This window comes from Nelumbo nucifera, chromosome 2, assembly GCF_055504915.1.
Source record: "Nelumbo nucifera cultivar China Antique chromosome 2, China Antique-T2T, whole genome shotgun sequence".
Lineage (NCBI taxonomy): Eukaryota > Viridiplantae > Streptophyta > Magnoliopsida > Proteales > Nelumbonaceae > Nelumbo > Nelumbo nucifera.
In genome coordinates, this window is record NC_142650.1 from 111,622,320 (window position 1) to 111,636,198 (window position 13,879).

At 38.1% G+C, this 13,879-nt stretch overlaps 1 protein-coding gene across 1 annotated transcript in view; it reads left to right on the forward strand.

Annotated features, from left to right (window-relative positions):
- Nucleotides 1-13,879, forward strand: part of LOC148802814 (uncharacterized) — an 87,198-nt gene that overhangs the window by 26,050 nt on the left and 47,269 nt on the right. Inside the window, exons 3-8 of the mRNA XM_088897994.1 lie at nucleotides 8,386-8,656; nucleotides 9,206-9,446; nucleotides 9,680-9,749; nucleotides 10,592-10,754; nucleotides 10,786-11,425; nucleotides 11,534-11,608. Coding sequence (XP_088754120.1) covers nucleotides 8,386-8,656; nucleotides 9,206-9,446; nucleotides 9,680-9,749; nucleotides 10,592-10,754; nucleotides 10,786-11,425; nucleotides 11,534-11,608 — 1,460 coding nt within the window. The remainder of the gene's footprint in view (nucleotides 1-8,385; nucleotides 8,657-9,205; nucleotides 9,447-9,679; nucleotides 9,750-10,591; nucleotides 10,755-10,785; nucleotides 11,426-11,533; nucleotides 11,609-13,879) is intronic.

The following is a 13,879-nucleotide window of genomic DNA, read 5'->3' on the forward strand; positions in this document are numbered from 1 at the left end:
GTGATTACTTATGATTAGATTTTCTTTGTGTGAAAGCTTTGCTTGAGCATTTGAAGAATGAATACAAAACATGGATTTCATGGGGCCTTATGCACGGATTTTAAATTCCTTGTATTTTTTATATGTCAATTGGATATTGTATTTAAGTAATTTTTTTGGATATTATAATAATTAATAATTTAAATATTTTTTTTTTATTTTTCTTTGCATTTTTTTGTTTAAATTGATTTTTATGTAATATCTACCATGAGATTTGTATTAAACAGGTACCAAAAAAATGTTGAAATCAAATTGATATAAAGAATAAAAGATAAAAAAACAAAGGCAGCTGTCATACAACTGCTGCCTTAGATATAAAAAGACCTAAGGCGGCAGCCTAAGGGGAGCTAAGCCGGCAGTCCAGACCGCCACATAAACATGGAAGAAACATTTTAACTGACCTAAGGCAGTGGTCTAAGGGAATCTAAGCCAGCGGTCCAGACTGCCACCTAAACATGGAAGAAACATTTTAACCGACCTAAGGCGGCAGTCTAAGGGGATCTAAGCCAGTGGTCTAGACCGCCACTTAAAAATGGGAGAAACATTTTAATTGGCCTAATGTCACGGGGTTAATTATTGAGGCCTCGCGCGGCACTCGAATGGGGCGAGTAAGCCTAAGCAACAAAGCAAACACACACAAAAAGGCAACGAGATGGCACACGAATTAGCAAAAGGCTATTTGTATTGCATTAATAGATGGCATTCACAAGCACACAATTTAGTGTCGCGGGGATCTCGTGCTTAACAGTTACACGCTACTGGTTCACTCGACTACCTATCTCCCCTCAAAGAGTATGTTAAGCTTTTGGGGGAGTGACAAAAGAAAACATCAAAAGAGTGGAAAATCATGCTAAGTAATTACAATAACGCTATTGGCAGTCCCCCCTTACAAGATACATACATAGGCCACCCATGACACACATGATGACACCATGAAGGCACATTGTAGGCACTCTGATGGCACAAAGGTAGGTGCTTGATGGCACGGTGAAGGAGTCACTTGTGATAGTCTCCCCCACTCAGTTCGATCTCTGTCCTTGGAGATCGGCTTTGGCTGGTCCCTTAGAGTCATTGATGTGGAAGGATGGTTCTTCTGCTATTCCACGAACCGGCTGTCGTCCAAGGCTGAGGTGTATATTTTGGTGGTATGGTTGGGTTGGCTTGTTCTGTTGGGGTCTCCTATGGCTATGTCTTTTCTTGGCAGCCTCAAGGTAATGTTAGTGGCTGATTCAGCTTGGTTATAGGGAAGATTTGGGCCAGGTAAGGGACAAAATGGTATTTTGGATTGTTGGGGTGTTACTTCCCATGATTTTTTCTCCAAGGGTGACTCATAAAGCTACTATGGGATTTAGCCTGAGGGATGGTGCTATAGTGGTCCCTAAATGGCTTGGGTGACACTAGCTCTCCCTAGTGGTTGTAGTAGTAGATGTGGGAAAAATTGGACACGGCCTTGGGTCTTCTGTTGGGCCAATCAATTAAGGGCACATGAGGCTTCTGGTGCGGATGTTGCTTCTGCAGATGCCATTGCTGCTGTGGCGTTGTCTTCTTGGAGTTGGCACGATTGCGTCTAGTGGTAGTGTCCTTGGTTGCTGCTGTCGAGTCCTTTGACGTCTCTTGATGTGGGGTTGGATGTTGGAGCTGAAGGGCTCAGACTTGTTTCTTCTTGGTGTCAACAGAAACAATCATTTCAATCATACAGGGTGACGGCTCGTCAATGATCAGCAAGGCGTTTAGATGAGGTGCTAGTGCAGCTCTTGCCTATGTAAAAAATTCCATGCCTAGGACAACATTAAAGTCATCCATGGGTACGACAGAGAGATCAATCTCATTGTCCTAGGTGCCAACTCGAAGTTTTACTCGATGAGCCATGCCTTCAATGGGTTTTGCACATGTGTTAACAGCTTTGTGCCAGTTAGGCTCTTTTGAAATGGCCAAGCTAAGTCTCTTGGCCTCTACAGTGGAGATAAAATTGTGAGTGGCCTCTGTGTCAACCAGGGCCCTAGTTGGCCTCCCGCCAAGGCATATGTCAACATACCTCAGTCCTCTCTTGACTAAGGCGGGCTGCTTCAAAGTAGCCCCCTTCTTCATCATAACATTGAAAAGTTGGAGGGCGCCCACTCTTGACGCTTGGGCACTCCGTTCCCCATCACTGTGCTCATCATCGCTTAGTTTGGCAATGAGGGCATTCAACTTCGCTCGCTTTGGGAAATTCCTGGTCAAGTGCTCCTCCCCACAAATGTAGCAAGTGGGAGGACAGCTGGGTCTCCCTTGATATCTATTGTTGTAGTAGCTTTGACTTCCTTGTGGTTGCTTCCCTTTGTGGTGCTCGACTGGTTTGTGGTTGAAGGGCTGCTTCTCCTTTGGGGGACTTGGTTTTCTATCTCCCCCACTCGAATGTGTGGTATGTGGGCTGGCTGGTCTGCTTCCCTCATCATCTGACTGTCTCCGTTCACTAAGTTGTTCAGCCACGGCCATGGTGGAGGCAAGGTCCTAAACATTACATCGTTGGAGCTCGATGTTTCATTCTGGGTGGTTTCCAGGCAAAACGGTCCAACCATCCAGGTCAACGGCAGTTCGAAAACCATAGACGCACATGCGAATTTTGTACCTAGACAACAAGTTCTTTATGGGAAACCTTTCTGATAGCTTGCTGAATAGTTCTAATTATTTGCAAGAATTAGATGTCAGTCATAACTACATATATGGTCCTCTACCTGGATGGTTGGGAAATTTATCAAGACTTATATCTCTTGCCATGACTAATAATTGTCTTGAAGGACCAGTGTCCCACATGAACTATGGCAACTGGACCAACTTCAATTACTGGATAACAATATTCATGGTTCAGTACCAAATTTTTTTAGTCCAAGTTCATTGCAGCATGTACATCTTCAAAATAATGGGCTCAAAGGACCAATGTCAAAGGCGTTCTCTAATTACTCCTCCTTGGTGACTCTGGATGTTAGTTATAACCACTTAACTGGTGCCATTCCAGAGTGGATTGGTGGACTTGCCCTTCTCTTAGAAGGAAATCAATTTGAAGGTAGAATTCCTAAGTTGCAGAGGCTTAGCATAATGGGCTTCTCCCACAACATTCTTTCTGGTCAGATACGTTCATGCTTCGACAACATAACATTTGCAACAGAAAACGAACCATATGAAAGAAATTGGGAAGTTTTCTTGTCTGGAATTGATCTTTCATGCAACTAATTAATAGGTCACTTCCCGTATGAAATTGGAGACATAAAGGGAATCCGTGCATTGAACCTATCCCACAAGTATTTAAGTGGACATATCCCACTATATATGAACCACAATCAAACTGAGTTTTTTTTTTTTTTTTTTCATTTTGTGAAGAAAATTCTTTGTTCATTTCTACTGAGAAAATCTTTATTTTTTTCAAAATAATCTAGATGAAATCCTTATTATGCTCAATTTTGGAACCCCTACATAAACATGGTTCAACGTGAACACAGATTTTACATCAAACAATCATATTGTTAAACAAAATGTAATAAATGAGAAAATAATAACTAAGAAGTTGAGTGCAACCTGATTGTGCTCTTCCAACTCCTTCATTGTTTTCCTTACTCTTCTAGACGATTAAACACTAAAGTGGAAAGGGAAAACAAGAAGTGGAAAGCAATAAAATATAGCAGGAGAAGGAAAGGAGATCTAGTGAAAATGGATTAAAAAGGAAAAGTTTGTAAATGTAAGAATAATTACTTAAATTAAGAAACAAAGGAAGAAAATAATTAATGGGAATTAATAAAAGGGAATATCTACAAAAACATTTAACTTCACCATGTTGCTTAGATGGCAATCATGTGTGGAGTCCAAGTAGGTATTCACTACACCATGTTCCCTCAAAGGCAACCATGTATGTAAATTGCTATGACTTGTATTAAATTACTCAAATCTAGTTGAATCACCGCTGGATCAAATTCATGCTTGTAGCTTTTGCTGCATCAACTCTATGTGTATACCTCGACAATAACTGACTCAATCACTCACTAACTCTATGGGTACAGCTCGACAACTCTATGTGGACAGCTTTATTGTAAGCTTTATAGCTTCTTATATAACAGTGTGGTTGGATTTAGTGGCAGTCTTCTACATAAACCCCTATTGGCGACGAGTTTGATTTTATCTAATTCAATCAGCAACAAGCTATTACCTAATGTTGATCCAACAAAACATGGACACAGAAAATTGAAATAAAAATATAGATAATGTGGTCCGAAATCACTATTTCAACCCTGCTTTCAAAACTTTCGTCCCCATCAAATGCCTGGCTATTTTGCAGCTTTTGCTTAAATTGAGGGTCCAGGTAATATTATCACCAGTTAAAAAATGTCGTTACATATTGGTTTATGATACATTATAATCCAACAGCACAACTACTGGTGTCACGTTGAGCAATTTGAACTTATATAGAGCTTTGAATTGGTTCATGCAACCCAAAATTTGGGGAAACCACGCAGTCGGTCCTGGCCCAATCTGAGCTTTATCCAACATAACTTGTGCTGGGCTCGGTCTTGGGTTGGGCCGGGCTGGGTTTAGGTAGATTGATCGGGTTTAAAAGAATTTATATATCTATTTGAATATTATGTTATAATTATTTCGTGTTGCTATGTGTTGCTATGTTTTGACTTTGTCGGAGGCTAGTTGGAATAAATTCAATGACACTCCTCCAATTCAAGGTATGTCAGCTTCTTTGACATAAATTTGCATCCGGCCATGCATCCATTTATCGACATTACAGCACAGCGCTGAATCTCATAGTCGAAATTGTAATCTGGCCCATGCATCCATCATTTGGTTGTAGACAAGAATCTCATAGGGATGTGGGTAGAATATCCCCTTCCAAATGACATATAACAGTAAGAGGGAGAGTGCATGATTAAATCATTTTAATCACATTCGAAACACTGGAGTGTTCACTCGTGATAGATAGTTTAGCCGGGTGTGTATGATTTTGTTTCCTGTTCATCCATTTATGATCTTTTAGCAATAAGCTTGCATTTATGATCTCACTACACATCCATCTATATAATAATGTTGCATCACATAGACCCAATGTTCATGCTTACATGGCCTTTAAATTAAAAGAGGACTATCATGGTCTTAGGTTTTAAGGCTAGGCGGTGGTTTTTAAAAACAAACCGGTCAAGGGTCCAGTTACCGGTTCGTTCGAACAGTTCAAATGATTAACCGACCTTTTTCCACTCATCTATGGGATACACTAAGGCTATGTTTGGTTTGAAGGAAAAAGTAGGGAAAGGAAAGGAAAGGAAGGAAAACCTTTACAAATCTTGTATAGGTTTCCTTGCATTTCCCTTCCTTTCCCTACTCTTTCCTTCAAACCAAACATAGTCTACGGGTGATCTTTTTTTGGATTTGGAGAGGGGGAGAAGTTGGTCAATGGGATTTTGATTCTCATTGACCAAGAAACCCATGTTCATTTTTCAAATTTATGTGGTGACTAGGGAAATTTTATTTTCATAGGTATCATTTACCTGGGTTAGTGTTACCCATCTCATAGGTGGGTAACTAACTTTCCCGCCTGGAGTAAAAGTTGTCAACACTTGAATGGGACAAAAATGCCCCTTTTAATAATGGATTTTTATGGCTAAAATGGTCATTGTCTTATTTATATGGAAAATAAAAGAACATGGGTAAATGCACTTACCTAGGTAAGTCTTTCCTGGAAAACACATATCCGAGTAAGTGCATTTACTTGGGTAAATAACTTACCAAAAAGCAAATGGGGCCTAAGGAAAATCTAGCTTACACCCTTGAACATCTAGCAACTAGAGAATACTTTGAGCTATAATTTCATACTTTGTTCTCTCTCTCTCTTTATTTAATAAGAAAAATAATTTTATAAAAAGGAAGAAGAAGAAGAAGAAGAAGAAGAAAACGAAGAGGAAGAAAAAAGAAGATATGATATGGTCCAAACCAAAATCCAAAGACTAGATAAGGTCCACTATGAAATTATAAATCCAAACCAGCATCAACAAAAACGCCTGGCCTCACTAGGTATGGTCCTATAGAAAACTCATAGCACAACCCAACCATTGGACCCACTTGGCACACAAACTACCTGGATTAAGTCCTTTGGCCGAACAAAAATCCTCAAACTTTCGTAAGTTCCCACTCTTGGGCAGTCCCCCCAATCTTGTAGCACTCCAACAAATCTTCATCATCTTTCAAAATAGGTTCATCATCACCAAAGCGATGGTTTGTTCTTCCTACAAGCGGTATCAATCCTCATGCATCAGGTCCTTTCTAGACTTGTTTTCTCTTAAATTGATCAAACACCTTCCTAATAAACTCTTCCCCTATCACGAAATAATAGTCGAAGCTTCTCATCAACATGAACATCCAAACACTAATTCTTGTTCTAAACAACCCTTCATATTTAATTCTCTTTCCATAACCAATCTCGTCTTGAATCTCCTCTCCAATACACCTAATTAAAGATCTTGGACCCATAACTAGACTAGAGATCACCCCTCCAGACAACTTGACAGTTGACCTAGCATTAAAAAAAAAAAAAGAAAGAGGAGATTTTTATTAAGAATTAAAAGGAGGGGACATGAAACCTTATCCTTGAAAGAAGAAAGAGGGACCCAATGGGTTTGAAGGACCAATGACAAGTGCTTTCTCTAATAGCCCAACCTTGGTTACTCTCGATATTAGGGATAACTATTTAAGTGGTACTATTCCAGAATGGATCGCTAGGCTTTCATCTTTGAGCAGCCTTCTCTTGAAAGAAAATCGGTTTGAAGGTAAAATTCCCATCCAATTGTGCCAATTGGAGAAGTTGAGCATAATGAACTTCTCTCTGATTATTTTTTTTTGCACTTTTATTTATGGATATAGCTTCCATTTTCACAAAGATTATTAGGGAGATGCTCAGCAATAGCCCTCTGGAAACTCATTATAAAAGCCAACATACATTGAAAGAGAAAAATGATTATTGTATTTTTTCACAAGGTGGAATTCCAGAAAGGCCCGGCCAATTTGATAATGTAATAAAAGCCCAAAAAGGCAATTAAAATCTTGGCCCCTTTAATTTAGAGCCAAAATTTTGTTTTTCACCTCTTTTACATTTAAAGGAATGCAACCCCCTAAAAGGATTCCAATTAGGTACCTAATATGACAATTGAACATTGAAGCAAACCCCTACAAGGAGCAACAATGGCTTTCCTTCAGTGTCATATTTTCTCCAATATCCTTTGTATTAGATGCTTCATTGTGCTAAGAAATGAATTTACCTCAATGTCCAACATGGGGCCCAAATTCCATTATATTCAAAATGACTTTTTTTCTTTCTTGAAAACTTGGTGCACGGGGCCACTGAGCCGAAGTCAAGGAAGCTAAATTTAATACGTGGGTGGGTTATGGGTATGAAGACAAAAATTCAATAAAGAAAAAAAAAAACATACTATTCCAAGTCAAGTCGTCTAATCGGCCAAACAAGTTGCAACCTGTTCAAATTATCCCTCAACTTAGTGAAGTCCCAAAGCGATATTTGCACTATCGTCTAATAGGATTTTAAATACCCTCTATCCCAAAGAGTCCAGATCTGCTCTTCACTAAGTGCATCTCACACAAGCCAATTTAGCATTATCGTCCCAAAGGGATGACAATCACAACAAGATCGAGGTTCAATTTAGCATGTATGATTGATGTTTCAACCTAAAGCATTTCAATCTTCAATTCAAACGCCAAAAGTATCAAACAGGCAAACACATCCAAAGAAATGAAGTGATAGAGGATTAAACGTCAGTCCCCTCCTAACCAATCCTTTGAAGACAAGATTCCAATATTACTTTTGGGAAAATTGTCTGCTAATAAAATTCCTTTTCCTAATTTTTAATTTTGAATGTGTAAGGAAAGAGTCTGTTATCTTATGTTGTTTTTTACCTACAAACTTTTCTAGGTGGAGGGGTGGCCACTAGGCCTGTCAATGATGACAACAAAAAATCCGAGCCTCAATCCGATATCCGATCCAATTATTTCGATCATATATTTTTGCAATCAGATCGAATTCGAATGTTACAATTTACATTTGATTAATAATTGGGGATTGGATTCGGATTTGATCCAACCGACTTTATTAAAATCTGAATTCCGGTAATTATAATATTTATTAATTTTAATATATACACTAGCTTTTGGATCTGCCTACCAATTCTTTTTCTGGGTAAATTCCAGAGTATTTGTTTATTGGGTGCTCTTCTCTACAGTTCCTCAAGCTTTCAGATAATAATTTGCATGGTCAAATGCTTCCAAGGGTTTCTAACCTGACTAATTGGGTATCTTACATTTGTATAGAAATTTATTTACGGGAAGCATTTCGGATAGTTTGTCTAACAACTCTAGTTTAGCTGCATTGGATATCGATCGTAACAGCATATCTGGCCGGCTACCGGCATGGTTGAAGAATTTATCAAATCTAAATGCCATTGTCATGGCTAATAATCATCTTGAAGGACCATTGCCTGTCGAGTTTTGCACACTTGAAGAGCTTCAATTTATAAATTTGTCTGATAACCATCTTAATGGCTCAATACCATCTTACTTCAGCCCACCAAGACAGAGACATGTACACTTGCACAAAAATAAGTAGTAGAACTAAAGGAGATGAACCCTGTGGTGTTTGTTACAGGGCAAAACAAACTCAGGAAATTTTTCCTGAAAGTAGAAATAAAGTTGATGATTGTTTTTCTCTAATCCATTGTGATACATGGGGTGCTTATAAAGTGCCTACCTCTTGTGGTGCCGTTTATTTTTTAACAATTGTTGATGATTATTCACGTGCTGTGTGGGGTTTTGTGCCATGGCAGAGCATCAATTTAGCAAGCAAGTCAGGGCTGTTTGAAGTGATAATGGAACAGAATTTAAATGCTTGAAATCATACTTTGAGACTCATGGCATTCTGCATCAAATTTCGTGTGTTGGGACACCCCAATAAGATGGTCGGGTGGAGAGAAAACACAGGCATATCTTAAATGTTGCGAGAGAAAACACAGGCATATCTTAAATTCTGCATCAAACTTCTGCATCAGACTCATGGCATTCTGCATCAAAAGTGTGCAAATTGAAGAAATCACTCTATGGATTACGATAAGCTCCTAGATGTTGGTTCTCGAAGTTAACAGCGGCCTTGGTACAATTCGGGTTTGTTCAATCGTATCCTGACTACTCCTTGTTCACCTATTTCAAAAACAATGTTCGTTTGCACGTACTGATATATGTAGATGACTTGATTGTTGGGGGAAATGACACTGTGGCCATTATGAAATTCAAGGGATATCTCAATCGGTGCTTTCATATGAAAGATCTGGGTTCACTCAAATATTTCTTGGGTATTGAAGTAGCTCGTGGACTTGAGGGTATATTTTTGTCTTAACGGAAGTATAACCTGGACATTATTTCGGAATGTGGACTATTGGGAGCGAAACCAACATCTGTTCCTATTGAATAGAATCATCATCTTGCATTGGCAGAGGGCGCTCTAATGGAAGATCCGGAGCAATATAGACGATTAGTGGGACGGTTGATATACTTGACCATCACACAACCCGAACTATGTTATTGTGTTCATGTCTTGGCTCAATTCATGCAGTGTCCACGACAAGAACAATTGGAGGCAGCTTTGTGAGTGGTGCGATATATGAAAGGGAATCCTGGACAAGGTATATTTTTGCGTTCTGACAGCGATCTGCATCTATATGCTTATTGCGACTCAGATTGGGCAAGTTTCCCATTAATGCAACGCTCGTTGACTAGCTAGTTTGTTTTGCTTGGGCACTCACCTGTTTCTTCGAAAACGAAAAAACAACATATTGTGTCGCGCTCCTCTGCAGAATCAGAATATCGTTCGATGGCTACGACAAGTTGTGAGTTGAAGTGGATGAAGAAACTTCTATTGTCTTTGGGGGTGGCACATGATGAACCTATGCGATTATATTGTGATAATCAAGCAACTCTGCATATAGCCGCAAATCCAGTGTTTCACGAGAGAACAAAGCATATTGAGGTTGACTGTCATTTTGTTCGAGATGAGATACAACGTGGCAACATTACTACTTGTCATGTTCGAACCACAGAACAGTTGGCCGACATCTTGATAAAGGCACTTGGAAAACAAAATTTGCATATTTTCTTGGCAAATTGGGCATTTGAAATCTTCATGCACCAACTTGAGGGAGAGTATTGAGAGATCTAATATTGGGAGATCTAATTTTGAATAGGTATATTCTTGTTATGTAAATATTCCAGCATGTATTTTTTTGGGTAGTGAATATCTTTAGCCTTATTCTTTGGGATGTAATTAGCATAAAATTAGGCTAGAAGTTTCCTGTAATTAGGCGTAAGGTTTCGTAGGAGTTGTATATATATTGTACCTTGCATAATGACAGAGGCATGAGTTTTTCCATCAATTTTATCACATTGGACATTACTGATAACTACGTAACTGGTGACATTCCTGAATGGATTGGTGGGTTTTCATACCTGGGCATCCTTCCCTTGAAAGAAATCAATTAGCAGGAAATATTTCCACCCATTTGTGCCAATTAAACAAGATAAGCATAATGGATCTTTCTCAAAATAAACTTGTTGGTCCCATACCTAATTGCTTAAGCAACATGACATTTGAAGTGATAAATGAGACATATGGTAGATATTCTCTGGAAGACTACATAAGATACTTTCATGTCTACATCATATAAGTATAGAAATATATTGCAACTTGGAATGATCACTCTTCATGGAGCCTTTCCATTGTTGAGTATACATGATCAAGTGGACTTACAACAAATTAAGAGCAGATCTTACTCTTACAAGGATGATGCTCTGGAGCTCATGGCTGGGATTGATCTCTCATGCAACCAATTAACAGGTCACATTCCTCCTGAAATTGGTTATTTAAGTGAGATTCGTGCACTGAACCTGTCACACAACCATCTAAGTGGGCCGATCCCAATTACCTTTTCAAACTTGAAGCAAACAGAAAGCTTCGACCTTTCCCACAACAATTTGACTGGGGCCATCGCTTCACAGCTAACTGAACTCACTTCCTTGTTAGATTTCACTACTGTGGCTTACAATAACTTATCAGGTAAAATTCCAGAAAGGAAAGGACTGTTTTGGGCGTTTGGAGAAAGTAGCTACGAGGGAAATGCTCTTCTTTGTGGAGAGCCATTGGTGAAAATCTGCAACAACAGATCCACAGCTAGCACTTTGGAGGTGCTTGATCTAAGTTGGAATTCCCTTAATGATACAGTCTTTTCATCTCTGAAGATGCTATCATCCCTTAAATCTTTGAATCTCAGTAATAACGCTATATTTGAATCTACTCATATTCAAGGTGCATATATATTTGGTTGTTTGTCTCTCAAATCTAGCTTGATTTTTATTAACTAGTTAATAAAATGGTGGTTCTTTCTATGCATTTACTTACTTGTGTTGTGTGCAGAACTGGCTGGTTTGATCAACTTGGAAGTGCTAAATCTGGGTAATAATGAAATTGGCAGTTTCCCAACCGTTGCAGGTATGAGAAAATCCACTTCGTGTATTTGTAGACAAAAAAAATTATATTGTGTTTTTATTAATTCTTATGATCTATCTTTTCATTGTGTTACGCCCATATTTCATAATTTGACTTAAACATGCCCTCTCTAAATAAAACATTAATAACCATTAAATATGACATTATGCAACCTATTTAAAATTTTGAACAATTTTGCCCTTCTGTTAATAGCTGGTGACCTCTCTAAAGTGGGTTGAATCGGAGGAAAATAGCTGATCCCCCATCTGTTCGACTAAATGTCTGAACGGGTCAGTCGACAAAACTTTTCTCCTACCCACCTGCACAGTCCCCCATGGGCCATGGCAGGCAGTTTTATTTGATTCCTTTTGAATTAGTTTCACCATCTATCGATCAAAGAAGTGATTGGCCAAAAGAAAAAAGGTGACCAGCAAACCCATAGCTACGTTTGAAATTTTATAAAAAAATGAAAATCATCTTACCAAATTAGGATTTTCACGTGTTTCTCCACATAGAGAGTATGTTTTAAGATTATTTTTATTTCTAAATTCAGTTCGTAGGGAAAACATTCAAAAACAAGGAGGGTTTGAGTCTGCCTATACATGTTTTAGCGAGGGTCCCAAGAGTAGACAAAACCAGCTATACTCATTTACAGGAGTGAGTATTTGATTTATTAAATTGATTAAAATTGAACCAATAAATAGAATTTTTTTAATCAAAATTGTAAAACGAAAAATCGAACAAATTGAATTGAGGAAAAATCGAAATAATCACAAATGAAATTTTCGTTTTGATTTTTTGGCTATTTTGGTTAACCATGTTTCAATTCTGAAAACTAAAACCAAAATTTCTAAAAAAATGAATTAATTGAACTGAAATAATTGCAAATTGCTGAAACTTTTCTTGAAGTTTCTGACCATTGCTTAAATACCCCCTTAAGTTTGGTAATTTCAATCACATCTCTTGAACTTTATGACAGTTGCAAGTAGACCTCCTCTGTTTCAATCTTCTAACAAAAGATATGAAAATGTCTAAAATACCATGCAGTTATTATTGAGACTAGTTCCTACTGAAAAAACAATACAGACTTTATGAGAAAAAGAAAAAGAATTTACAGGTGCAGCTTTACCTTTGTGTGTGATTGATATAAAGGATAAATTTGAAAAATAATTCAATTTCGAAAAAGAAATCAGAAGAATTTAGGGTAGTGATTAATATGAAAAGAAAATTTGTAAAATAAACATTTTGGTCAAAAGTAACTATATGGGTATTTTTGTGTCATACTGTACCAGACTGCTATTCGGGCATGCCAACATGCCATGCTAGGCCATGGGTCATGCTATCATAGCCCACTAGCTGGCGACGGTTGTGGTTTAGTCTACTTGATTAATGTATCACCTCTTCAAGAAACTTTAGTTTAGACAGATTCCACTAGCTGTTCATCTGGGTTGCCTATAAACTTCATGGTTGTATGTACAATTCTATATATACATTTTATTGATAGATATATAAATGTTAGTCGTAACTTCCAGAAAAGCAACGATTTTCATATAAACCCACATGGTTCTATATCTATGGCAAGGGCCGAAAGAAATAAAAAAGAGAAAAATCTATTGCAGGGAAAATGCTGGAAAAATGTGTATTAATGCAAGCAAAAATAATGTGCAAGAAAGGAATAGCAAAGAGGTAACAAAGGGCATCATTGGGAATTGTGCTAACAAACATGAAGAAAGGAATATGAGATGCTGGCTTGGAAGTGAAATTTTCTCACTCACCAAGCTGTGTTTGGTTTGAAAGAAAATAAGAGAGATAAAAAAGTTGGGGAAAACTTGTCAAGGGATTTCACAAATTTTGTTTGAGATTTCCCCGGACCTTCTTTTTGTCTCTTAATTTTCTTTGAAACCAAACATAGCCGAAGGCAACTGGCCAGATGATTGGGTGGCGAACAAACCTAAGTAGGACTTTTCATTTTGCAACCATGACCATATATTGCTAAAGCGTGGGACTTACGTCTATCCATCACTTTAATTTCAGAAAGAAAAGAGACTCCCTCCAATTTTGCTTTATTCCAACATGGGCCCAAAGCCCATTATATTCAAAATTCATTACACCGTGCATTGAAAACATCCACCGTATGACATGGTTAATGCTAATGGGCTCTATGCCCCTACGTCAAGTACTAGAGTGTTGTGGAAAGCAAAGAGGGAATGAAAAAACAGGTAGAAGATTTAATCTTATTAAAATATAAATTTAAGAAAATGGTCGAGTAATTGG